Source organism: Streptopelia decaocto, assembly GCF_964273445.1.
Source record: "Streptopelia decaocto genome assembly, chromosome: 25".
In the NCBI taxonomy this organism is placed as follows: Eukaryota; Metazoa; Chordata; class Aves; order Columbiformes; family Columbidae; genus Streptopelia; species Streptopelia decaocto.
This window is the reverse complement of record NC_138680.1, coordinates 2,517,248-2,543,742: the sequence shown is the minus strand read 5'-3', so window position 1 is coordinate 2,543,742 and position 26,495 is coordinate 2,517,248. Positions and strand designations below refer to the sequence as shown.

At 43.7% G+C, this 26,495-nt stretch overlaps 1 protein-coding gene across 2 annotated transcripts; it reads right to left on the bottom strand.

The window, feature by feature from the left end:
• Window positions 1–6,040: 6,040 nt before the first annotated feature.
• ADRA1A (adrenoceptor alpha 1A) lies at window positions 6,041–25,328 on the bottom strand. 2 transcript variants are annotated; one of them, XM_082072852.1, is made up of 4 exons: window positions 25,191–25,328; window positions 23,608–23,890; window positions 22,240–23,237; window positions 6,041–12,445 (listed from the first exon to the last, which is right to left on the bottom strand). In XM_082072852.1, exons 3-4 carry the CDS (start codon window positions 23,120–23,122, stop codon window positions 11,934–11,936), a joined length of 1,395 nt encoding a protein of 464 aa, XP_081928978.1. In that variant the 5' UTR covers window positions 23,123–23,237; window positions 23,608–23,890; window positions 25,191–25,328; the 3' UTR covers window positions 6,041–11,933. The 2 variants fall into 2 exon arrangements, with proteins under 2 accessions (XP_081928978.1, XP_081928977.1); XM_082072851.1 differs by having other exon boundaries at window positions 22,240–23,890.
• Between the last annotated feature and the right edge of the window lie 1,167 nt (window positions 25,329–26,495).

Sequence of the window (26,495 nt, the reverse complement as noted above, 5' to 3'; positions counted from 1 at the left end):
GCCGCGGCTGCGCCAGGTGTTCAGCGGCCAATTTGCTGTTTGCCACCTGCTTCGAGAGCAGCCGAATTGTGTTTTTATATGTAGCTTCCAGCAAAACAAATGTCCCCAGTGATGTGAACACTGGGTTCTGGAATATTTGGGCACGATCCCTTTGCAGCACCGGGAAGGGGTGTGTGATTCTTATGAGTCCTCTGGAGCCTTTCAATATGCCCGGATCCATATGTAAATATAGCTTGAGATGAGATTTATATTCAGACATTTCCCGGTGAAGCCAGCAGACACTCCAGGCATGTTACAAATGAAACAACAACCCAACCAAGCCTTGTAATTTAATTTAACTGCCTCTTTTTGAGTGTGTGTCATGCATTCAGAATGAGACGACTGAATTCCCAATCAAATGTTCTTTGGATATAACAACACAGTGAAAGGCGTAGAAGAGTCTTAAAATAGCTTGGTAACAACCACATGGAACCTATTCTTTTGGCAAAAGGAGGTGGCAATTTATGGGTCTGGGACTCAGTGCTCAGAAATAAGTACATATTCCTTTTTCTTTGCGTTGGCACGTTTTTGGCTTTTCGGATTTGCCAAGCACTTTATAAATTCTCATATTTAGATGGGAATGCACAGGCATTTTTTGGGGGACATGAATTTAACCCATTTGAACTGTCTGATACAAGTTCTCTGTTAACTTTGCAAGGAAATTCCTCCTGGACTCATTACTCAAAGTCTTCCTATTCTGCTTTCACATCCTCAGACCAAACAAACTGCACATTCTACTGAACCAATTCTAGTTATTCTTTTCCTCAATGGCAGCAGCAGCAGCGAAGTTAAAGCAAACAACAATCTTAGTTTGTTACCTCCACATTTTGTGATATTTGGTAGCAGCAAAATGCTTTTCTTGAAGCAGGTAAGTAATAAGAAATTGAATCTGGAGGGGAGGAAAGACAAGGAGAATGGCAGAAACACAGAGGCTGGTGATGAAATGCATCTGCCCCAGTACAGGCCACCATGCAGCAGTGCCTGGATTAATTAAAAAACTATTAAAAATAATTAAAATTAAAAAATAATTACAAAATACCAGACTGAAGAGCTCTTTTTCCCCTGTAATTATGCTGAAAGGGGATTTTGAGCAAAGAATGTTGAAACTGGAAAAGAAGATTGGTTATTTAAGAGTGTAGAGAAATGTAAGGCCAATGGAATAGTAATAATAATAATAATAATAATAATAATAATAATAATAATAATAGTAATAGTAATAATAGTAATAATAAGAACAATACCCAAACCTAAACCCCATCCATCTCTGAAATAGATCTCTCAGGATTTTTGAGTTTGGGTTGCCACACTGGTTAACATCATATGTGATGAAAAGGCTGTTTCTGTAACAAATGCTCAATGTATTAAAAAATCCCTCATGGATATGAGGACTTAAAAGCGTGAATGCAAACAAGAAGCTGCCTGTTTTCTGTATGGTTTAGGAAAAGGTTGTTCTTTATAGCGTTGGCTGTCTTGTCCCTGTGTTCCAGAACACCTGCAGAACAAACACTTTTCAGAAGAGGATGAGATCACCTTGACATTATCCCCTTGGGGTTCAGGTGTGGGACATTGCTGGACTGGGCACCCCAAAACTGGAAAAGCCACTAGAAGAGGTTCTTCCCTTCTCCAAAATAGCTGATTTTCTCCAATTCTTAGGATTAAAATTAAATAAATAAAACAGTAGGAGGCGGTTGAGTTTTGATACTTTTGGAGGGGGTAATTACTGACCCCTGAATTTAACAGTAGTGTCTATAAAAACCAGATGGGTTGTCCTCCCTTTTACAAGCACTTGAGGAAAGAGTTGCCTTTAAAACCTAAAATTCCCCGGTAATATTCTTCCTACGTGCTCCCTCCTCCGCTCCATCTCCGGATATAGCACCATTAGCTGGAGATTTTTATGACTCTCAAGGGAAACGCAGAACATTCCTGAAACTGAAGTAGCATTTTGGCATCCCCGAGCTGGAGCTCAAGGAGAAATCATGGGAGCTGCCAACATATGGCGTATTTGGTTTAAGAGGCACGGGGCCAATAAACGTCAATACTTGATTCACTAATAAATAGCAAATGTTTTATCTCAAAGTAGCTCGGTGTGGTTTCCAGCAGCAATTTGATGGTAAAGAAGCATCACGAGTGAAGGTTGGTTGTGTCAGTGAAAAACTGACTTATCATGAAGGCTTCGTTTGCTGCCAGCAGCTGTAATGAGAAAACAGAAAAGACCCCTAAAGGAACAGCTTTTCAGCTTGATGTCAACATCCAACAACACCATACAACTATGATTTTTAATAAAAAATACTGTTTAATGGTTAAAAACCAAAGACAAGCAGTGAAACACAAACCTCTAGTATAGCAGAGCCTTAGCTGGGCTGAAATGATGGACTTGGCGATGTTTTGCAGTTGGACTCGATGATCTTAAAGGTCTTTTCCAACCTAAGTGGTTCTATGATTCTATGAAATAATGCAGATTTCATTTAGTGTAAGAAGAATTTCTCCAGATTCCCCCCTTGAGGAGCTGGTGTGTTATGGTTAAAAACTCCTCAGTATTTGGGAGATATTTGAAGGGAGGGAAATACTGCACTAGCCACAGAACGTGGTGTTGTGTTAGTATACGCTTCACTCCTCTAAATCGTCGTTCCTGGGTTGGTTAACATGAAAATGGGACAGAAGCCGCGTTCAACATTGATCAGCAAGGGTTGTTACTTCCCAGCTGTCAACTCCCCACCATATAGCTTAAGACTAATACTATATATGTTCTACATAACTAAGCCTGCCTAGCCTTAGATGCTCTCCTGGCAAAGCCCGTTTTCTCTGAGTTTAAGCACGTGTGACTGATGAAGAGAAATGAAATGTGAGAAGAAACGCTGTCTCCTCGGCGTTAGTCAGCAGGGGACCTGCCACTCACTCAGGAAACAGGACGCAGCTGCAAAAAGGCCCATTTTCCACAGCCCTGGCCAGTTCCAGCCGCTGCCGAACGGAAAATCAGCTGTGTGCTGGGGCAGTGGAGGGGAAAATGCAAACCCATGTGCAAATGTGAGGAAATAAGTGCCAAATGAGCTATTTTATGAAGCCCTTAATGCTTCTTTCCCTTTGATTTGCAACAGAGTGAAGGAGTGAGAAAACAAGTTAAGAATCTGCAAAATCAGGGATGCGACGAGAAATTCAGGGCGGGTTTTTCTATTTGGGAACAAATCTCCCACAGAGCTCAAGTTTCTAAATTAAACCTTTAGATCAGCAGACAGATTGTTACTTCTTGGCTTATTTCTGCCGCAGGTTAAGGAGCCAAAGGTGACCCATTGGCCAACCGTCCTGCTACTGGGGTTCCTCGGTGACTGCTTAGTTATGGGTAAGGAACATTAGATCTACTTCAATATATATTTTTAATTGGGTTGAGAGGAATCAGGATTCCTTCATTTTGTTTCATATGGGAGGCATTGATTTTTTCTAGAGGTTTTTTCTTTCTTTTCTGCCAAAATATGTCAGGAAGAAAATGCAAGAGAGAAAGAAAACATACCCAGAAAGCTTCTATCCATCATGCACTGTGTTTTATTCAAAACAAAACAGAGCACTTCAATTATAACAAACCGTAAAAGCTCAAAGATGTGCTCTGGTGTGGAAGTGTGTTTGGGTACGATCCTCGGCTGAAATTCAATCCCACGTCTGACTTGTTACGTCTCTTGTGCTGTGTACAAGCCCAGGCCACGATTTCAGTTAAACCCTTAGGAATGTTTATGTGGAATTTCTTACCCATCTCCCCGATGCATCGGCTGCAGGTTCTTCTTGCTTTGGGAGACAGATGATTGCATTAACAGGACCACTTCTAATTATATCTGGGAATCTACCCCTTATAGAGCTAATAATTACAGTGATAAACTAAGCCAGCAGCAACAGCATCCTGTCCGTATAGCTGCTCTGAGTCAATTTGCTCCATACTAAAGATAATTTCAATGCACGCCCAGGCCCAATCTGGAGAACGGCATTAGGCTTAATATTGGGGAGAAAAAAGCCCTTTCCCCAAAGTCGTTCAGCTTCCTGATAAAGATCACAGGCTGGTAATTGCATTAAGTGAACCAGTGGATTTAAACGAATACCTGGCTCATGTACCACTGCAACGAGCAGAAGTTGTAAGAACTATGATTGCATTAGGCTGATAGCAAACTGATAGAAAAACTAGATGTTTTCTGTCTCTGGCTTCTCCTGTAATTGCCAGCCCAGCGTCACTTATCGCCGTACAAGTGTTCGAACCTCCATACAGCCCCTGATCGCTTTGACCTTTGCTTGCAGCCAAATGAACAAAACAAAACCCGTAGTGCTAAGATTTGTATCCTGCGGGGGACCGTGATTAAAACTGTCACGAAATTTCTCGCAGGACCTTAATCTTTATGAAAAAAAGATCTCAATAGGTCTTGAGAGCATGAGCAGAGTTTCTCCGGGAGATGAAGCAGCCCCATTAGCATCACCCATCCGTGGGTTATTAAATAGGCCATTCAGACAGAAAAATACACTTGTGTTGACTGTGGTGCTTTGGCCAAAGTCATAATTAGGCTGTAATGCTCTTGCATTTCCCTTGAAGTTCTCCATGGTGAAGGAAGTAGCTGTTTCCTTATCAAAGGAATCATGTAGATACTCAACCACACTTTTCCTTCCACCCCAGAGTGGAGGACGACTTCACCTTTTCATAGAGTTAACGTGATTTTCAGTTAAAGTGTGTGAAACAGCTTGGGAGCCTTTAAGGGGATATGTATAATGCAGTTTCTCTGTTAGAAAGGCCTCATTAAGGATTGCTTCTAAAAGAACTCGAAGATACTTGCCTGACATGTACTGCATGGATAGTTTAGGGGATTTTAAGTACTGTGACATCTACACCACTGTATCTTGTAATGGTGAGAAAATCAAGAGCTACTCTGCGATTTGTTGGTGGATTTCATACAAACCAGAATCGTTTCACCTTATTTGTTTAAACTTGTAATGCCGAGCACAGAAGTTATTGTTGAAATCAGTGCGTGGAACAGAGGTAGGGAAAATGGAAATGTTGCTTTTTCTCTTGATTATGCGCTTTTGGAGGAAATCGAGGACGTCTCGGAGCTTCCCGTGTGTGTTATTTCACCCTGATGGCTCAAGTCAGGGGAAGAATCCTTAGCAGCTTCAGGAATGGCCCTGAGCAGTGTTCAGCTGTGCTGGCCCATGGTCTGGGCTTAAGCGAAAGCTGCACCTTTTGTCTTCACATTTAAGACGGGCAGAGGTAGAAAACTAATGTCTCATTTCCACTGTGCCATCAGCAGAGCAGCAAGACCTCTGTCCTACCTTGGGTATGACAAAAAGGATGTGACGGGGCAGTTTGCTGATGGGATTGAGTGGACAGAAGCTGCTGAGATACTCGCAAAAACATCTGAGGACCTGGAAAGGGCTGCGAAGTTTATCCCGGAAAAAGCAGAGGCAGAATTTGCCAAATTCATGTACTTGTAATGAAATGAAACAAACGCACCAACAGGTTTTTATTTCTTTCCTGTCATATGTCAGCTTTTCAGAATCATGGATGGTATTTTATGAGGCTCAGCGTTCCCGGGACAGTTGGGATGTATCATGTCCATTGTGCAGAGGGGAGTTTAGACACAGTGACTTGTCTAAGGTCAGAAAATCATGACCTGGTTAGGAAAATACAATCCTGATCCAATACGTCAAATAATTCACTCCTCTCCTCACCTGGCAGGTTCACAATAAAGGACCGTGCGCTTTAGCAGAGGAAGGACCTATAACCACGTTACTGAGACAGATGGACGTAGCCCTACGTAATCTGGACAGGATTTATTTTATAAAGCCAAGCAAAAATGTGCATTTCCTGCACAACTTTCCTACCGTAGCTTAAAAATAACTCTACTTCTTTTAGCTGTCAGTAAATCTATTCTGACACTCAAAGTTATTACTTAGAGTTGCAACATTTCTCCTGTCCATCTTTAAAGTAAGGTCTGTATCAGTTAAGGACCAAATCTCAGTCCTTAGCTGAAGCTCCCAGGTTTACTTGTTTTGGGAAAAAACAGGCGAATAGACTTGTAGCTCACATGTCACAAAGTGCACATTTCCCCCAATAATTTATTTGTTCACCCAGCAATATTTCATGTACATTCAGTTTTGTTCAAGAAAATGACCAGCATGACTGTTCGAACATGTCGCATGATAACCAACGGGCCTTTAAAAAGAGCACATAGAGACTTCAATGGCATCAGATACCAGGTTCTGAAAATGCAGTGCCCATTTCAAGAAATGCCTTTAAAAACCACCGGCAGCCAGATTTGTCCAACATGCAGACAGAAGCAAAATAAAGCAGTTTTGCAACCAAAGACCAGCAAAGCAAATAAAAGCCCAAACCGGCTTGTGTACAATTCCCACAGTCGTTACGTCAGGAAGTAGAACTGAGTATTCAGCGATTCTGCAAGGGTTTGTATCACAAAACAATGATCGTGAGCTGAGTGGAATTGCCTTTTGAGTGGGAAACTGCTGAAATGCTGCATGGATTTGTTTTCTTACTGCGGAAAACAATTTGAAAGGGCCGAGCTTTTGCAGATCATAGAAGAAATTTGGATCGATACCAGCGGGTCTTGTCATTCAGCCCGAGACAATCAGGACTGGAAAATCAGCTTTGCTTTTCAGTATTAACACTTAGATGTTTTCAACTCTGAAGAAGATCTTAATGTCATTGTGATGCTGAATGGGGATATTTCTCAGCCTGGGTTTTAGCTCAGTATAACAAACAATAATCTGCATTAAGTAAATCTTCGAGCCCATTGTGGAACTGAAAGATGTGTTATTTCTTACGTGATAGCTGCTTGCAATATGTAGTTCTCCTCTTTAGCAATTCGTTTCCCCTTAGCTCACCCTTGCTATTCTCTGTCAGTATGAGAAATATGCAGCATGCTTTGTGTAGCAGGCATGACATTTCACTCAAATCCCTAATACAAATGCTTAATCTCCTCCTGAGAAATAAATGATTCAATTACATTTATCAAGCTGGGTGGAAGATCTTTGTTTTAATGCAACACAATCTATCTCTGTAGCGCCTTGGATTTTCATAATACTGTCATATATTAAAGAGTCTGCTTGGGAATACTTTCAAAAAGGAGTTGATGGTGCTTATGGATTAGCTCCCTTTTCCAGATGGAGAAAGTTTAGTTTACTTATGTGCAGTGATAGGAAAAGACAGGATTAGTCTGGCCAGACGGTTTAACCTTCTCTCTGTCATAATTAGGCAAGAAACAGAATAAATATTGGATGGATTCTTTCATAGAAAGTGCTGACTGACTCCTGGGCTTCTTGGGAAATAAATTAAAGGCTGATACACTGGTGAGACTCCGCGCAGCAGGCGACTGAGAGCAGGTACGAGCAATGCGGGGGGTTTTCAGCCTCGTCTTGCTTATCCAAACCATGTTAAGACAGGAAAGAGGATGAGGGTATCTCTGAGTAGGATATGGAGTTAATTACCAAGCACGGATTCAACACGGGGCAGCTGAAATCTTCCCTGAGCGAATCACCGATTCACTTTGCGCCTCAGTAGATTTATCTTAAAATGGAGATCTTAATCAAAACCCCGTTCGACATGAGCATTAGTTAACACGCGGCCAACAGGCACACCCAGAACTGAGCGGCTTCCACTTCACTAAAGCAATAAGGTCTTTCTTAACTGACTTCGATCGGTATATGATGCTCCAGTCTGTCATTACCTTTCAGAAAACTGAACAAGTCAGGCAGGGAAATTTTGCAAGAAGACTGAAGAGGTTTTGTGAAATCTATTTGCTGAGCCTGATGAGAAGAAGAGCAAGAAATATTCTTAGCTTAATCTTTCCTCTTTTCAATGCCATGGATGTTCAGGACATTAGAGACTGGCAAAGGAAAAGATTCTTTTACACAATGTATAATTTCTCCTTGGACTTGGCAGAGCGAAATTAAAAAAATAGAGGAGACATTTATTTGGATAATAGGCAGATCTTCAGTATTTGGATTTTGAATAACCTTAGAGAGTACGTGAAGCCTCAAAACCAGAAGACAGTAAATCTGAATGAATATTAACTGTGGAAACTGGAATACTGAACTTTCCTTGTCTACGAGGAAGAGAGATGGGTGATCTGCTTGGCCTCAGCCTGTGAAAATGGAAAGTCATCTATATGGTGCTGACACCTCCCAGCTCTTTGCAGCAGAGACTCGAGATGGAAATTGGCTGAAAACACAGAACAGAGAGGACGGTGGGATGTCATACTCGTCCCTCAAGCATTTCCGTCAGGACACAGCGGTGGGCAGGTCAGTGTGGGCCAGCGGATGTGGCTTGGAGGGGAAAATCACAGCACCCCACTGTGTTCTTGTTCCCATCTCTCCTGTGCCCCTGCGGTATTTCACATGGCAGCATCCTGATCGCAGAGGGTTTTACCCGCCATGATAGGGGGCAAGCCAGTGGGGAACCTCTTGTTCTGCTGGTGCTTTTTCGACAGACAAATACATTCAACCTCTGTGGCTGCAGCTCCTGTATCAGTGCCAAGTTCATTGAAATAACACAAAAATATGGGCTGCTTAAATCTACGCTCCTATTTTTCTCCTTTTTTTTTTTTTCTTCCAGAAGTTCCTTCTATGGTTTCTGACATTCACCAGCCCAAATGCCCGTCAGGATGACGAGCGCCTCTGACCCTGCTTGCAGCAAGGGAACGGGGCAGTTTTCATGTAGAAATTCTCCGAGTGAGCCAAATAAATGGTGTGTGTGTTTTTGCTGGCGTGTGTGAGAGCAGCAGGGGGGCGGCTGGGACCAGGCTGGCCCGACGCTGAGCCCTGAGCGCTGCTGGACAGGGAGACAGGGACAAAAGGACAAAGACCTTTCTAAGTGTTCACTGAAGTTACTGATCTCTTCCCATACAAACAGATCAACTTTGCACCGAAATATCTATTCACCTGTGTGCACGGGTATGAGTGTGCATGCACAAGAAGGAACTCAGAGAGCCTTTTCCAGGGCAGCTGCTTTACTCTCGTTAAGTAAATTAATCTCTCTCCAAATCTAACAGGGATGTTTTCTCACCAGTGGCACTAGTCTTGATACACTGATAGCCCAGTGGTTCAAAAAGCCACGAAACACAACAGCTCATGGGACTGTCGTTTGGCATAAAGCATTTGTACACCGTGAAACACAACCGATCACCAGCCTGCGCTGCCTCCAAGCGCTGTGGCACATCCATGGCTACAATCACAGTGTGCGTTACAGCTCAGGAAAGGGACAAGGGTGGCTGCCGAATGCCACTGATCCTGAATCTGCCTTCTGCTTCATAATAAATGGCAATAGTACAAAAGTTGGCTTAGGTTTACGGGCTGTTAGTGGCTCCTGTGGGCCAGTAAAGCACCAGGGGATCAGTGGTAGCATGTCGAGAAATTCACTCCGATTCATCATTCCAACCTCCGTCTCTCCCAAGCAGGAGTGCTGTGCCACGGAGGTGACTCTCCATGTCTATCCTTATTTATCCTCATCTTACAGATTCATATCATTCTGTAAAATCAGAATTGCTCTGGAATTAAAGGACTAATTCACCAGTGTGTAGCTCCACAACCCCTCGCCTGACACCACGAGACCTCAACAAATCTAAAATGACTGGAGAGAGCCTCTGTAAATCTCGCAGCTCCAAAGGAGAGATGGCACAAGTGACCTCATGGGCATGAGTTATAAATAAATTTCTAAAGAGGGTTGGGCAGCAAGTGTTTGCAGTGAAGTTTAAAAATCTTGATGGTCCTGCTCGATTTAATGGGTGTTTTTCAAAAGGTTTCAGAGTTCAGGTTCTGTTCAAATAAACGTCCCATGTATTCGAACCCCGTGAGACTGAAACCTTGGCCACGAGTCTCATGTGACTTTCTTATGAGATTTCCAGCTTTTCTGCTTCTAGTCTTGGCTTGGAGTACCATGAGAATGTTTTTTTCATGGTATTTCAACACTTCTAGTTTCAAATTCTAGACTTTTTGGAAAAACCCTAAGAAAAGCTTGAAGGGGTAGGCTGGGTTTCTTATTTAAACTAAAAATGGGATGATGCTACAGATCTGCTGTCTAGTAATGCGTGGTTTTTGGAAATAAATAAGGAGTGGGGCCCAGGGGTTTGATTTGAATTCTTCTCTAATTTTAACCTGCTTAGGACATTCTGTATCTTTCTTATGCAGCATTTGTGTGGGAGAACAAATAACCATTTGCTTCAGAAAATGAGCTGAGCTGCTTTCCCAAGCACAACAACAGGTAGACGGTGCCATTCCCTGTGCAAAGCAACAGTATCGCAAGAAGGTCCAAGGATCAGATTTTTACTTTCGCAGATTGTCTGATAATGTTGTAGCTGCAAATACATTTGCGGGAGGAAAGAAATCTCATTCACGCATAAATAAAAGACACAGAAGACCGAAATTCTCTTGACATTGGGGACTTCGTACCAAATGAGAGATGAATAAAGAGTGATTCCTCATCAATAATACCAAGGTGTCCTTTCAAGGCCCTATCCGTTAAAAGCCAGCCTTATCTTAAGCCCTTTCTCTTTTCAAGCCAGGAGATATTCAGCACAGAGCTGACAGTGAGACATGAGCAAAGGCTTATGTGTTGTTTCAAGACGCTGCATTCTTACTTGGCAGGCTCAGGAAGAGTTATGTCAAGAGCTGCTTATTTCTAATATTGTACAGAGAATTCCTCCCACTATTTCTTCCAGATGCTGAGCAGCCCATTTATTTATTTATTTGGATTAGCTATATTAAAATATAACATGCTTCCAAATGCTTTTCTCCCAAATTCCCAAAGGGTGGCCCTTTCTCATGGGAGATGGATGTCCTTAAGTAATTTAATGTGCTAAACCCCCACTGCTCAAAATGAGGGTAAAGTTCCTGACAAAGGGACCTCTTTGAGCCTTATTTGATGCTGACTTCTCTAGTCTTGAATTTAATCAGACCCGCATCAAAGCACAGAGACCATCCAAACAAACCCAGGACGCATGCAGGTTTTCATTTGGTTTTGTTTGGAGGTTTGGGAGGCTGGTTGTACAAACAAGAGAAGTTCTGGTTGGTCTCAGAAGCCGGGGGCAGTGCAGTGGAGTTCACTGAAATCCACAGCACCAAGGGGAGCTTAGAGGGGCTCCAAGTGGGGCAAGAGCCGAGAGAGTGATTTTGTTATGCCCTGTGAGCTGAAGCGGCTGCTTTTCCAGACAGGTCGAGGACAAGCGGCCCCGTGGGCATTACAGAAGAACAAATCCCCACCCGGTGCAGCCCAGGAACGAGGAGCAACGAGCCTGCCCAGCTGAAGATGCAAATCCAAAGAGCTGCCTGTTCCCTTCGCCAAGGCGTGCAGGACCTGACCAAGCTCCTGCTGGACACGAGCAAAAGAGGCAAGACATGGTAGGAAAACATTCTTGTCCACTGTCCCTAAATGAAAAGTAAGTAGAGATCTGTAAACACTGTCCCAAGACCCCAGCCTCCCAACCTTAGCTCTCCTGGACAGAATCACAAAATGGTTTTAAACGTGGAGCTGTCTGAAAGTGTCCATGCAGAAATCAGCATGGGGTCTATGCAGTCTGCACTTTCCCCTTCCGTTGCACCTAAATTAGAGCAGTAGGAACTTTGAAACAGTGGAATACAGTGAGAAATAAAGCCTTTAACTGTCAGGCAAATGACTTGCAGAGGCCAGTTTCTTGGAAGACCATAGGGTGCTCACCATCCACTGACGTCTTTAAGGGGCATTGCTCAGGCTACCAGCACTCAGAGACATCCCACCTCCAAAGCCTGGCCCTGTTGGACACTCCTCTGTTTGTTTCACCCACATCCCTTCAACTGTTGTAGCATCGTGTCCTGCTTCCCAATCAAAGAGCAACATCCCATTAGCAGAGCCATGAGCTGGCCAGCTGGCCACGGTCGGTCCTTTAGACGTCCTCTCCGCTTTCACTGAGGGAGATGGTGTGGATTTTAATCGTTGGCACTTTACAGTTTTCATGGCCAAGGTTCCCTGAAGTGCCTGCACAGCAGCATTCCTGGAGGAAACCTTTACTTTTCACTTTGGCAGCAGTACAGTCTTTAGAAACCGTGGTTTTGGCAGGCACGCTTTGCACGGCCGAGAAGATCTTCCATTCGCAGACCCCGTCCGACTTGGAAATCTTATAGAAGGTTTCTCCCGAGCCGACGGGGATCCGGACGACGCCTCTGCTGCTCTCCATGCTTGGGCTGGCGGGATGGTTGAGGTTGAAGCTTGGGGACTGTTTCTTCGCCGCTTGCTTCCTCGGGAGGCACTGCACTCTCAGCACGTTTTGGAACGCTTTCTTAAACTCTTGACTCGAGCACGGATAGATGATGGGGTTGATGCAGCTGTTTAGGTATCCAAGCCAAAATGTTATTTTAAAAAGTGTGTCCGGGGGTTTGACTGCAGGAAAGAAAGAACCTAAAATGGAAAATACACAGAGTGTTAAGGCAGGGGCAGTGAGAAATTGCAGGTAACCAAAGAAACTTAAACACTGGGAAAAATAAATAAGAATCTGTTCTGTCTTGGAAAATTTATGACTCAAAGCCCAATTCCTGTAGGAACGAGTCTTGCAGAATATACGGTGTTGTACGATTACATGGATGTTCTATCAGAGATGGATTCAAGACATCTACTTTATTACACAAGTGTTGTATTCTCATTTGCATCCAGAGAGGCAACCATAGGACTGGTATCAAGTAGGAGAGGCAAATTGCCTCCAGGCCTTCCAATTCAAGATTAGTGAGCCAAAGAACAGTATCGGGGGCTCATTTGCCTTGAATCCTTTAGAAAATGTAACTTTCCATGTGTTCTGTCTCATAGAATGCACCTAAAATTCATAGGATTGAAAGGAAGGGTTCCTTCTTATGTGAATGAACACTGGAGAGGGTCTCACATGCAGCCATTATATACATATATATATATAAACCAATATACAGTTGCAAGCTTACCCCCCAGAAATGATTCCAAGAGCAAGAACTTAGATGGCTCCTTAGTAAGACAAGTCCTATGGGACTTTTTATTCTGTAGAAGGCAGGATAATATTCAAAACATTTGAAATTTTTTGCTGAAGATAATTCAGCATATCAGTGACAGAGCCATAAATTGTGCATTTATTAGTATAGTCAACTACAAGTGACCATGAGAACTGAAAATTAAATAGCGTTACTAATATCCTTTTAAAAAATAGATTATGGTATGTGTTAACATAGGATTTAATTATGAGTTATCTGCTGATTTATAATCTTGGCAACATTGTTCCTAATGCCAAACCTTTGGGTTTTTAACTATGTCTTGATCTCCTTATTGCTTTTATAAGCAAGTTTTTAAATGATTTGAATAGGATGTCAGTAAATGCTGAAGAGATGTACTCATGGAGAGGTTTATTATAAAACTACAGAGACATATGTAAGATGTCAAAGAGTCAACAGTGATGCTTATGGAGAATTCTTTAGAAATCTGTTGTTTTTCTTGAATGACACCGGAAAGTGGCCATTGTAACAAGATCCCCTCATTCTCTTATTTGGCACTTCTCGTTGCTTAAAAATCAAATCAATATTGGCTCAGTGTGAATGAACTAGAAACCTAAAGTCTGTGTGATGCTGGGGTGGGCAGGAGTGACAACAGCAATTCTAAGACCAATTAGTCCAGAACCAGAGAAAGAGAAACATATTTTCTGTATCCTGTGAAGGAAAAGGGCTGTTTCTTGCCCCCTTTAAACAAAAGAAAAGTGTTCCTATCAGACCAGTGTCAGTAATTAGTTTGGGCACAGGAAGAAAAATGATTTCCCAGAAAACATAATTGGCTTGTTTTGGGCTTTATAGTCGGGTTTGTAATAAACAGAACTTTCAGCGCTGACAAATGTTCGTCTTCCTGCTTCACCCCAGAAAAATCTGAAGCATCTGCCTGTTGAAAGAAACACTGTGGAAGCTTTGGGCACCAATATGTTCGTCATCCTCTGCATTTCAACTGCATCTGTGAGCAGCTCCTCGGCTTCACAGGGATCGACCTGTTCCTTGCACCTCCCCTGACTTAGGAAAAGCTAATAATGCAATTAGAGGGTGTTCTAATTTAATTCTGAGAGCTGCCGAACACCGCTTTGAATCTTTTTCTTCCTATTTTCATCAAACAAAGCTACAGCAAGTGCAGCAAATGCTTTCAAGCGGCAGAAGCCAGAAAGAAATTCTCAGGGTGTTTTTGCCTGTGTGAGAACGTATCAAAATACGAACCAGAGACACAAATAGTGCAGGGTGATTAATGACCTGCTCATTCTGCTCAACATGGTCTCTGCTGCGAAACACAGAGCGATGTCGTTGAGTGGAGCCGATGGGCCCAGAGGATCCATCAGCGAAGAACTGGGGGGTGTGGGAGGGTGAGATGCCTTCCAGTGATCTCAGGTTGGGGAGAGGTCCCCTAAGACACCCAAAGGGGGTGCAGAATGTGCAAAACGTGCCACAGGAGTTTGGTCTTTGTGTTGGAGCTGCTGAACCTCCGATTCCAACCCCAATCACAAGCTGGTATCACCAACAGGTCTCGCTGCCTCCGGGATTTCTCCTCCATTGCTCCAAGCTACCCAGGTAGAGCAGCTTCGCTACCAGTTTCAATATCAACCAGCTTTTAAGACCAAAAATGTTTTGCTAAAGAAAGCAAACGCTATTTTGCAGTTAAGCATGAGCGAGCTGGCATATCCACACAACTAAAATGCTTCTCAGCAAATGAATGCTGCTTTCCTTGAGTGAAAAACAACAAAACAATGTTCTCAAAGAACTTGCTGGCTGAAGTCGTTGGCAGATGAAAAATAAAGGAAGGCTTCTAAATGCTCGAATCACGCGCAATTTTTTCTCTATTTCCTCATTTAATTGCAGCGTATCTAATGCTTTCCCATTTAGCGTTGGGACAAAAGGTGAAACAAATCTCAGTGTGGGGAATCAGCTGTGAGGCCGAGTGTAAAAATGGGTAAACAATAACAATTCCTGTTTGCTGCAACTTCTGGCTCGCTCCGAACGGAATGCTCGTGCCTTGCCAAAGCCTGTTAAAAATAGAAGACAGCCAGTGCCAGAGTCTGCCTCTTGCTCTTTCTTTGGGGTGGGGATCTGCATGCTAATTTATTAATGTAACCTTTTTTGGTTCATCAGTGTAGAGCCTCGTTGCCTTGGACCAACTCACAGTGAAAAGCAAATGAAGGAGCTTTAACAGGGCACAAACTTTGCTGTCTGGAGACCCCGACACGTGCTGGCATTCACGTTTTCTTTCCAATGGTGGCTACAACTTGGGCTTTAGGACGGAAGCTTTGCTCTGCTGGGTTGTGCTAGTCAGTGATGTTGCATGAGCTTAAACCAGCTAAAGCTCTGCCTAAAGGTTTTGCTATGACTATATGTTGTCCTGTGAATGGCACAATACAAACATCAATAGGCAGCAATATTGCCTGTAGCATCTTGGAAGGGCTGAAGCTGGAACTGATGGTCAATGGACACAATACGTAACAGAGCGAGATGTAAAATCGAAGTAGAAATAATTTGGACCCTCTTCCTACTTGTGCTGACAGCTTATTCAACTTCCATAGTGATGGAAATCAAGACCTGCCACTGATTGAGCCACTGGTTTATTGTGTAGGGTGCAGAAAGTGTTTGACCTCCCACGTTTTCACTGTATAATGAACAACATCCTTCTGCATGTTGCAAGCGCCTGGTTACCTCTGTATTCACAAACTTTTCCTCATCTTTTCTTCTCCCTGAGCATCTGGCAAAAAGGGAAGAAGATCATGTTCTCCAGGTCTTTGGGGAACCGTGTCTCTCCCCACAGAATACTAAGAATTGATTCTTTTCTTCCGGGCCTTTAATATTCAGTGCTGCTGCTGGCATGATTAATATCAGGAGTTGATGTATCTGGTAGCAAGCGGGAGGAATTTTCAAACAGTGCTGCTGAGGCGGTGATAAAGTGTTTTGTTGAGTGTGCTGAACCACTGGAGCAGGCAGTGGCTGGCAGCTCAAACCATGAGTTCAAATAGAAATAAAACATAGGCTTTAAACCAAAAACAAAGAACCCAATGACTGTAATTAACCATGAGAATAAAACAACAACCAGAGTGGTGAAGTCACTCTTTAAAGTGCACAGTAAAGTCTCTCTTTCCTACATAGCAGCTTGGCAGCTGCCAATTAGTCAATTTGGATGTGGACACTTGTCTATTAGCAGCCAGGACTGAGAAAACAATTATTGCAGCACCTAAATCTCTAAAGTGAGCTTTTCCAATCCTCTCATTCTAGGTTAGGTGTAATCATAGATTAATAAAGTGCTGCCATCCGGGTATCCTCTGATAGAGTCGGACAGTGGAAAGTTTTCTTACTTAAAACTAATTCTCTATTGTATTCACAAGCCTTAATGTCTTCCCCAGTATATTGTCAGGAATAAAATGGTCAACAGTGGCAAAACGGATGACAGTTTAGAGGCTTCATCTTCCATTGTCTCCCTGCAGCCTGTGCTGAAGAACAGGAAAGAAAAATGCTACTTATCTTTTAATGCCTTTGAATTGTAGATTGACTAAACGATGCTTGAGTTCCTGCTACATTTTCAAAACTTCAAGGACTCTCAGTGTCAATAGCACCATTCAATTGCTTGTTGTATGGAAATTAAAGAAAATAAAATGTACTATTAGCCTCCTGAGATCCTTTTCCATTAGGTATTTCATCACTCCCCCCTGAAAAGATCAGGGTTGCGTTCTCTTCCCTCATCATTTATTTCCCTGTTTGTCAACTCGAAGTTTCTTCAGATCCGAGAGACACGTTTTCCACGGGCCTCCTGGTGAGTAAGTGCCAATTCAGTCACAAAGATGTAATTTGACGGCGTCATTTGTCAGAAGTTACAGAGCTGCTTGATTACAGGTTGTTTAAATACCAGCGCTGGTGTCGTGCGCAGTTTCCCAGATGGACAGAGTGCAAAAACTTGTGTTACTTGTTTACTCTGTATCATCTCTGTCAGCACCATGGGCATACGCTCCCATACATTTTTATGACCCATGGACCCATCAAAATCCATCTCCGCTACTAAATGTTGCAACTCTGTTTAGGTTCACTACTTTTGTTCCCTTTTTATTTTCTGTGTTACAGATTCCAGTGGGAAGACGACAGCAGTGCTTGTGCACCTCGTGAGCAGACAAAATGGTATTTGTTAGTGTTATTTTATATCATGTTATCAGGGCTTGAAGTGTCCTAAGGAACCACAAGCACCTATTTGAAACCTTGCACAGGAATCAAACAAAAATCCTACCCTGTCTTGCCTCCGACACGTAGCAAACACTCCTCTGGAATCACAGCGAACTGGAAACAGGGATAATGATTTATGGGGAGGCAAAGCTTAAAACTCAAGTCCTGGGATCTGCCCAAAAGGGGTCAAACTAGAGGGCAGCAGCTATTCCAGAGCAATCGCCCTCCAAACCCGGAGGGGGAAGCACAGAGAGCACTGGTGTGCCCACACACATTCACTCCGTGCAGGGCAGCCCAGGCCTCTCGTGAGGCAGTTTGCTCTACAAACATTGAGAAATGTGTCACAACTTGTGTTCCCAGGCTCAATTTTAGCTCTGAACTTTATTCCATAAGACTGGCATTCTATACTGCATCTCGAGTCAAACACAAACCACCCCCTGGAAAGTATATTTTTATATATATGTATATACATATAACTATATTCGTGTGTGTGTTGCTGCAGACATGCACCAGCTGCACTCTGTACATATATGCTCTCCCAGCACGTCTCACCCTGCTGCTCCTTATGGAAAGTTATATTCTATGGGAACAAAAATGGGACCAAAGAACCCTTGAAGAGTAGGAAACGCTTCTGGGTTTTGTGCTGTCAGATTAATGCAACAGTTCATGGATGTGAGGAAGGGTAAAGCTGGCAAGTCTTGCACATTTACAGCTGTGCCTGTCCCAGGCCTGGAATATTGTGGCTGATCCAGGGGGAAAATGAGAGTGACTTTGTGCCTAGATATCCCTGACCTGTAATAAACAGACATAGAAAGAGGAGCGAGAGTGTGTTTCTCTTCACAAGGGCCTGAGTTCAGATCTCGGGGGCATCAGGAGGGTGCGGGTGTTTGGACACAGGTGAGAGGTGAAAAGGACAAACAGCAGCAATGGGAACAGTGCTCTGATTACTTGGATTTTTTCAGCCCTAATTTATGCTCTGTTTCACATTGTACCCACTTATGATGGATGATATTTCTGGCAAAGAGCAAACATCTCAGCAAGCAACTATTTCCAGATTCACTGTAGGCAGCTGCAGATTTAGAAAGCCGATAAAAACCCATGGGAAGGTAAACTGAGGTTTTGTTACCCGTGTAAACTCAAATAATCACATTCTTTTACAAACCAACTTAATTGTCATTGAAATCCCAGCTTCCCTGCTGTTGCTGCAGTGGAATCATTCTGGGTGTCGTTGCTCACATATTTAAGATATTTGCTATTCATCCCGAAGCCTTGGAATCATGCGCTTATAACCAAATCTTAGCTTTCCTTTAACCTTGTGACCTCCTGAGATATTGTATCAATGGCATAGACAAACCCCCACATTTTATTTTCCTGGTTTAGCTCTAGTGAAATCAGAGTCATTCCCTTTGGACTCCATTTAAACAATAACCACAAAATACTCATTAGAAACCAGCTGCAGATGGGCAAATAGACAGGATTAGTGGATTCCCTTGACAGTGTTTGTGTCAGTTCACAAGACTAATTTACTACTCCAAATACAAATACCCTCCAGCGTATCCCGTTTCCTCCTCTCTCCATCAGGAGAATGATTGACCAGTGCTAACATCCTTCCCCTCCCTTGCCCAGTTTAGTCGTCTGATTTTGTCCCCTGTGTCATTCTGGCTCAGACTTTCCCTCTTTTCTTCTTTCTGCTTCTCAAATTAACATCTAAAACCAGCCAGATTTAAGCCAGTTTGCCATAGCACGCTCTGTGCGTTTATTTGCTTCCAAGCTTTTGTTAAAATGAACCATCAATCCTAACTTAGGACCATTTTTGTCATACCCGAATCCTTTTTCTTTCTTTTTTTTCCCATCAGTTTTGTGCATGTTTCACCTCAAAATGATCTCCAAGCACTGTCATCTATGTTGTTGAAAATAAACCTCCTGAAAGTTTCCCAGTCCAGGACAAGGTCTGTTCTGTCCTTTGGCACCAGTTTCCAAGGGGGCGTTGAGGGTGAGGTTACATCACTATGGACTTGCACTGAATTTTCAGACTCCTCTAGCTCTGAATATTTCTTTATATATCTGCCCGTATTCCTTTCTAGCAATCGCAACAGAAATGGAAGAAACACACTGTGTGGCAACCTGCAATTGCAAAGTGCCAGGGCCTAATGAGTCCTAATTACCCAGATGAGCCTCACCTGTGGCTTCTACACACAAACCCTCTGCAGTTTGGCCCAGGAGCTGTAGATAAACTCAGGCCCTTCTCTTTATCTCTCTTTGGGTGACGCAGCTAAGCTTGGGTTTGTTTTCGCCTGTCTCTGTGTTGTGTTTGTCTGGTGGTTACTGGATTATCAGCTGAACCTGGTCCAGATGCCACCTCCATCACTTGCTAATTCTCTTGGCTGGATCCTAGATTTTAATTTGTTCAGCAAAGCAGTGGGTTCTTGTTCATGCAAAAGAGCACATGGGGTGTAATCCCCTGTTTGTGACACCTACTTTGCACTCCTCCTCAGGATCTGAACTGAGTGCTTTAGTGCAGTTATGTTTTGAGAAAGAAGCCAAGCATGAGGTGACCCAAGTGTAAAGGTCAGCACTTAAAAGCTTTTAGAGCTGTTCTCGCCATGCAATTAACATGAAAGCTTGTAAAATGGGCAAGTTCAAGGGATTCATAAGCAGTTGGTGATTAGGTGCCATGGAAGAAAAATAAGAAAGTAAATGATGCAACACGTGTAGAAGATGATACATGGAGTAAAATCCCTAAAGTGGATAGAGAGACATCCTCTCTATTGAGAGAGGCAAGTAATCTATTCAGAAGATTAACATTTCTTTCTGCTGAATATAACCCCTGTCTGCTTATAGAAAGGTGGATGCCTAGTGTAGAATAAGGAAAGTTTGGACATGTGAACCCAAACTATTCTATGATTCTATCTGAAGATCTTCTGCTTGGGAAGGAAATCTCCCGTGTGAGGAAAGGCTGAGGGAGCTGGGGCTCTGGAGCTGGACAAGAGGAGACTGAGGGGGGACTCATTCATGTTTACAGATATCTAAAGGGGGAGTGTCAGGAGGATGGAGCCAGGCTCTTCTGGGTGACAGCCAGTGATAGGACAAGGGGTAATGGGTTCAAACTGGAACACAAGAGGTTCCACTTGAATTTGAGAAGAAACTTGTTCCTGGTGAGGGTGTCAGAGCCTGGCCCAGGCTGCCCAGGGGGTTGTGGAGTCTCCTTCTGTGCAGACATTCCAACCCGCCTGGACACCTTCCTGTGTAACCTCATCTGGGTGTTCCTGCTCCATGGGGGGATTGCACTGGATGAGCTTTCCAGGGCCCTTCCAACCCCTGACATTCCTGGATTCTGTGGGTGCCATGTGCAATCATCTCTGGGTGGGACAGTCAGCCTCAAGATGTGTTTCCTTGTTTTTTTTGGGCCACTTGTCTGTTTAATAGTTTTTTTGTCTTGAAACAAAAGTAGCAAATAGGTTTTGAAAGGCTTATTAGATGCTTTAAAAATAACGTAGTAACCCCACAAAGACAGCAAAACTAACCTCAAGAAACTTTCCTTCTAAGGGATCAAAGAAAGATGCAAAGCCAGTCTCGAGTCCAGAAAATTTCTTAAATCCAAAGCAAATTAATTAATAACAGCTCTGTGTGGGCAAAGCCGTTTGCAGATGAAAAGAAGTGTGTTTAGTGTGTCCTCGCAAACCCTTTTTGGGTATGTTTCAGACATCTTGGCAACCAGCATTCCAACGTGCTGAGGTCCTGGATGGCACGAGCCAGACCTTGCAGGGCTCCTCCTCGTCCAACACCCGCATCTCTCATCCCATCATTTCCCAGTATCGACCAGCAGAAAACATTCCCTACTTTTGCTTTTTTCACATGGCAACTTTAGCAGCAGGTTTTTGTGAAGCAGCCTTGTAATCTGGTGAAATCCAGCAGAGGTTAATTGAAAAAGGAACGGCTTTTATAAGCTTTGTGTTCAGGTAAGGCTGGTTTTGCTTAGTTGTACCTGTTGTTCTGCTACGAGCTAAAACTTGAACGCAATCCTTATTTTTCCTATACAGCGTAAGCCCTTTCCATAAGAGAAGCTACTGAAATTGAACAAATCAGGAATTTATGGTTGTGTGTTTCAAAAACTAATATTTAGCATGGCTGGTGCAGAGCAAAGTTCAGTGTGAGGTGCCATGTACCTCACCCTCAGCTCTAGCTATGAAATTAGTATTCTGCTTTTAGATCCTGAAATTGCACCACAGGTGCCTGAACAAGGTTTAATTAAAATTCTAATTACTTCTTTATATTTCACTGATAGCAAAGCAGAACAAATCCCTGACTTCTCTCCCCTTTAGAATGACAACTGGTGAATAAATATTCGTATTCAGCGTGATGGTTGAAGCCAGTGTGTGACTTAGTGGGTTTCCACAAGAGATGCAAGCCAGAGAAGTATAAAATTAGTTTGAAGGATCCTCACTGTTGTCTCTTGACTGGTCATACAATTAATTAGAAAAATAAACCCGTTTCATTTGGAATATGCTACCTCACAGTGTGAATTTCCTGATAGAAAGCTGATTTTTTTTCCCTTATAGAGGGAATTAATAGGTGCTGAGCACTCCAGGAGATCTGGCCACAGCTGCTTTGACCCTGCATGCATTTATATCTCGAGCTTTAATATATTTATATCACCTGAAGAATTGGTTGCAAACTTAGATATAAGCACACACACATCTAGATATATTGTTTCTATAGCAGAGTTGGTCAGAAATAACAGTCCTGGTTCTGAAAGGGTATTTTCTGTATGGAAAGAAGAATACTCAATCCTGCCAATCATTTTCAGAATTTTATGCTTCTCTTTGAACCAAAGATGTTTTGTTTCATTTCAGACTGTCATTTTTTTACATTCCCCGCTTTGTGATGGTGAGTGTTTTGATGCTGACAGCTTTCCAATAGGAAATTATGCCCTCAGAGCTTTTCTATCAGCATCACAGTACACAAGTATTGCCCTCTCTCCAGGGAAGGTGCTGAGAAAGGTTTTGCTTTACTTACCAAGAGGCATTACTACAAAAAATGGAAGCCAGCACAGCACGAAGCATCCCACAACTATCCCCAGGGTCTTGGCCGCTTTCTTTTCCCTGGAGAACTTGAGGAGACGCACTGAGAAATGATGTTTGCTCTTGGGGTTGGACGCCGACCCGCTCGCTCCAGGAGCGTTTTTGCGATGGATCCGTAGGGTCACTTGTTCTGAATGAGATCTCTCCGTCTTCAGCCCGGAACTCAGACCTTTGTTTTCCCTTTTGGCCACCACGTACACCCGGCAATACATCACCAAGATAATGGTCAGGGGGAGGTAGAAGGAGCCCAGGGCGGAGAACAACACGTAGCCGGGCTCCTCGGTGATTTGACAGATGGTCTCGTCTTCTGGCGCCGGTTCCTTCCAGCCAAAAAGAGGCCCGATGGAGATCACCAGCGACAAAGCCCAAACGCACAGTAACGCCAGGAGGCCCCTCTTCTCCGTCACTATGCTCGGGTATCTCAGTGGGTAGCTCACCCCGATGTATCTGTCTATCGAGATGATACACAGGCTCATGATGGACGCGGTGCAGCAAAGGACGTCAACAGCTGCCCAGATGTTGCAGAAGATCCTCCCAAAGGCCCAGTAGCCCAAAATCTCCATAGTAGCTGAGAAGGGCAGAACAGTGGAAGTCAAGAGGAGGTCAGCTACAGCCAGGTTAATTATATAATAGTGGGTAACGCTCTGGAGATGTCTGTGGCAGGCTACAGAGAGGATAACCAGAATGTTACCCAAAACCCCAAAAACTATCAGCCCCCCTAGAATAACCCCCAGTAAAATGGCTTTGGAAATGTTCACAGACCCCACGGAGTGGGTGCAGTTGGAGCAGTCGGAGGAGTTCCCGGGGAGGAAAGCCATGGCGAGGAGCTGAGGAAGTTCATGCGCGGCTCTTGTGCTTCGCTCCCTTTTCAGGTAGAAAGAGTGGTGAGATCAGTTCTCAGAAGGTTCTACTGGCAACATTTGCCTGGCTTTGCTGGGGAAAAGAGTTTTTAAGAACGTCTTAGAAGCGCAGCACCAGGAACAATGGGAAGGATCTAGAAACATATTAGAAAATCTGCCTTTCTCCCCAAGTTTTTACTGTTATAGCACAGTTAATAACCACCATTTCCAAGACAGATTTGACTCCTTTTGCATTTTTTTGGGTGCAGAAGTGAGGCTACGCAAAACTGAGGCTACTTATCCTACTTGGCAGGATTACATGATGAGAAGTAAAGGAACTGCAGGTTAAAATCATTTCTGCCTTTTTGGCAAGATTTGCGATTTAAATAAAATATATATATATATTCCAAAAGGTCTCAAATTTAGATTTCTCCCAAGAGGAAATCAATGCTGCTTTTAATTACCTTGTGTTAGTCCTGATTGTGCCTTATAACTGTCTTAGAAACCTGACAAGGTGGAGGCGGCTGCTGCTGTGTCTGCTCAGCAATGTCACTTGAGGGTCTGAAGTGTCAATTAAAGCTTCTCCATCTATTTTCTAACATCCAACTGTGGAGCAGTTGTCACTCGGGCTCTTGGACTGCGAATTCGAGTTGGTTTACATCAACTTCTGGCTTGTTCTGAAGGGGAGAATGAGGTTTGCCGTGTCAATGCTGCACGTTGTTGAGCTCTTTGGAGATTGTCGCCCCCCTGAAGGAGACAAAGACACAAACAATATGATTCCCAGAAGCAACGTTCACTTACTGCCATGGTTCCCATATAAGAATAGAGCAGGAGGCTATTTTAGGGAACCTCCTCAGGCTGGCTCCAGCCGGTGGAACCAACATTTTTCAGCTCAGTATTGTTTAACAACAACTAAGATACCAACGTGGGGTTTGTTGCCTGACTTCTCTCGCCGTGTTCTCAGCAGCCCGCTCTCCTTTAGGGACACCAATCAAAGCCAATCAGCAGCTCACCCGCTGAGACCAGTTCTAGGAGAGATAGGAACCTGCGGGATGCAATTCAGGACTCCAAACTGCGAAGGAGATTTATAAGTCCAGAATTTAGTCTAAGCTTTATTAAGTGACTCCTTCACCTACTAAACTGCCCGTTTGAGAAATCTACAGGGAAAAGCAATGCCTGCCAAGCGGAAGATGTTGCAAGGAACAAGTTTCCTACTGAGTGACACAAGGTTTCACAGTATCTGGAAGCCAAACTCAGCCTTAGCTGACTAAATATGGAGAAAAGGTACATCAGATGGAAAAGTGAGGATAAGCCTGACTGAGATATGGGGAGCACAAAGGGGAAAGCTACAAGTGTGCACTGAAAACCCAGCACCTAGTTGTGGATATAGTGTTCGTATCCAAAATATTGATCAGAGCTATGAAAAATAACCACTGAGACCCCTCCTATTAAATCTGAGATAAGAGTCTCTAAGCGTCCTAAAATGAGGTCTCTCAGATGGGTTCCTCAAGTCACACTTCACGCAGACACTGAGCAGCAAGAACTGTCACACAGTTGATTCCCAAAACTGAGTTTTTCCACAGACAAGTATGTTTAAAACTCCTCTTAATCTGAACCACCCCCCAAAAGCCCAGTTCAAAAGCAGGGAGGCTGGGAGAGGGGGCATAAGAAGGTATTACACTGTGGGAGTTCGCATTTCGTGCACCAAAACAAAATTGCATCTTTATATTTTCTTTCCTGCAAGAGGGAACAAGTTGAAGAATAATTCCAAGAAAGAAAAGGACGGATTTTACTAAGCACATCAATGCAAAGTGACTGTAGCATCCAGCATCTCTGTGGTCATTAGAGAGTTGATGGCGGACTGGAAAATAATAAATTATCAAACTTGATTTTTAAGCACATGATTCCCAGTAAGTCAAGCAGATGCAGCAGAAAGAACTGACAGATATTCACGCTCAAAACCAACCAGATAACCCTCAGCCTGTGGAGAGAGCTGCTTTGGGGAAGAACACACCCCGGCCCCTTGTTTGCCCCAACCCTCGCTCACCTCTCCAGTCTCCAGAAGGCAGCACAGCTTCTCTGAGCATCTGGGGAGGCGATTCACAGCACAGCACAGCACAGCAGGCTCCTCTCTTCACGCAGAGACAGGACTCTGTGCCTGGAAATCCATGCTTTGGTCCCTTTATTCCCCACTGGTATATTGACGGCTCGCAGGGGCACCGGTTCCCTGTATCCCAGGGCTGTCGGGCTGCACTCCAGCGCGTCCCCGGTTGCAGAGCTCAGCTCCACACTGTCAAGGAGCAGCAGTAACTTTCCTGCTCTGCTGATGTAGCAGGCAATGTCCTTGCCATTACCGTAATCCCCTGCCAGTCCCGTATTGCTCAGAGTGGAAGAGCACTCAGTCTGATGACAAGTTCTGTTTTAATGTCTTCTTTTTTTCCCCCAGTTCCTGCAGAGATCAGAAAGTAGAAGCCAGCTAATAAGCTCTTGTTTATAGTCTAACAAGTAGTTCTTGAGATGTAAAAAGAGAATTGCCTGCCAGGCTAACTGAGCTTGAAGGAAATAACACGGGGAGACAGACACACTGACCGTGCAACCTGCGACAAAGTGCAGCACAACCACCCGGAGACGGGGGTTTAAATATTAAATACCTTGACCAGAATGTGCTGTTCAGGTGAGGTTGATTTTTCACATGGCTGATGGTGAGCAGATGAATGTAAAAATGATGTTCTGAAGTGAAAGAACATGAGTTGGGCTTTTACAGCCAAGGAAAAGCAATTTCTACAGCCACAGAGGAGCAGATGAACCAGTGCCTGCCCATGCACTGATTCTCCAGCTCCTCCTCTGGGCAGCAACCTTGAGAGGGCAAGGTTTAGCTGGATTCAGGAACAGAGGCACATCTAAAAGTGATGCTCGGATTGCCCCAGGACAGCACGGAATGCAGAGCTGGGCTTGGCAGTAGCTTAATCACTGTCCCAACAACTTCAGCCTGCTCTCTTCTTGGACAGTCATTGCTACTGGGAGGAAAATATAAAAGCAGGTAACAGGAGTGTGCAAGTTGTGTAGAATCAGGCAAAGAGTTTGAGAAAGCGTAGTCATCTTGACCTTATGACAGTTCCATCTCCTGTATCACTTGCAGACTTTGTTTTAGAACAAAAGACCCTATGAGAGGAAATCCCAAGGGCTTTGAGGGGAAGAAATGAGAATTCAAGTTAATTTTGAGAACTTAGCAAAGTGCAAAACGGAGCGGCGATTTGTGAATGCTCAGCTTCCCTTTCTCCGCAGTTTGCTCAGCACCTGTGCTGCTTGGCCTATGGATGTAACCCTTGTTTCTGATGGATGCTGAGAGCGC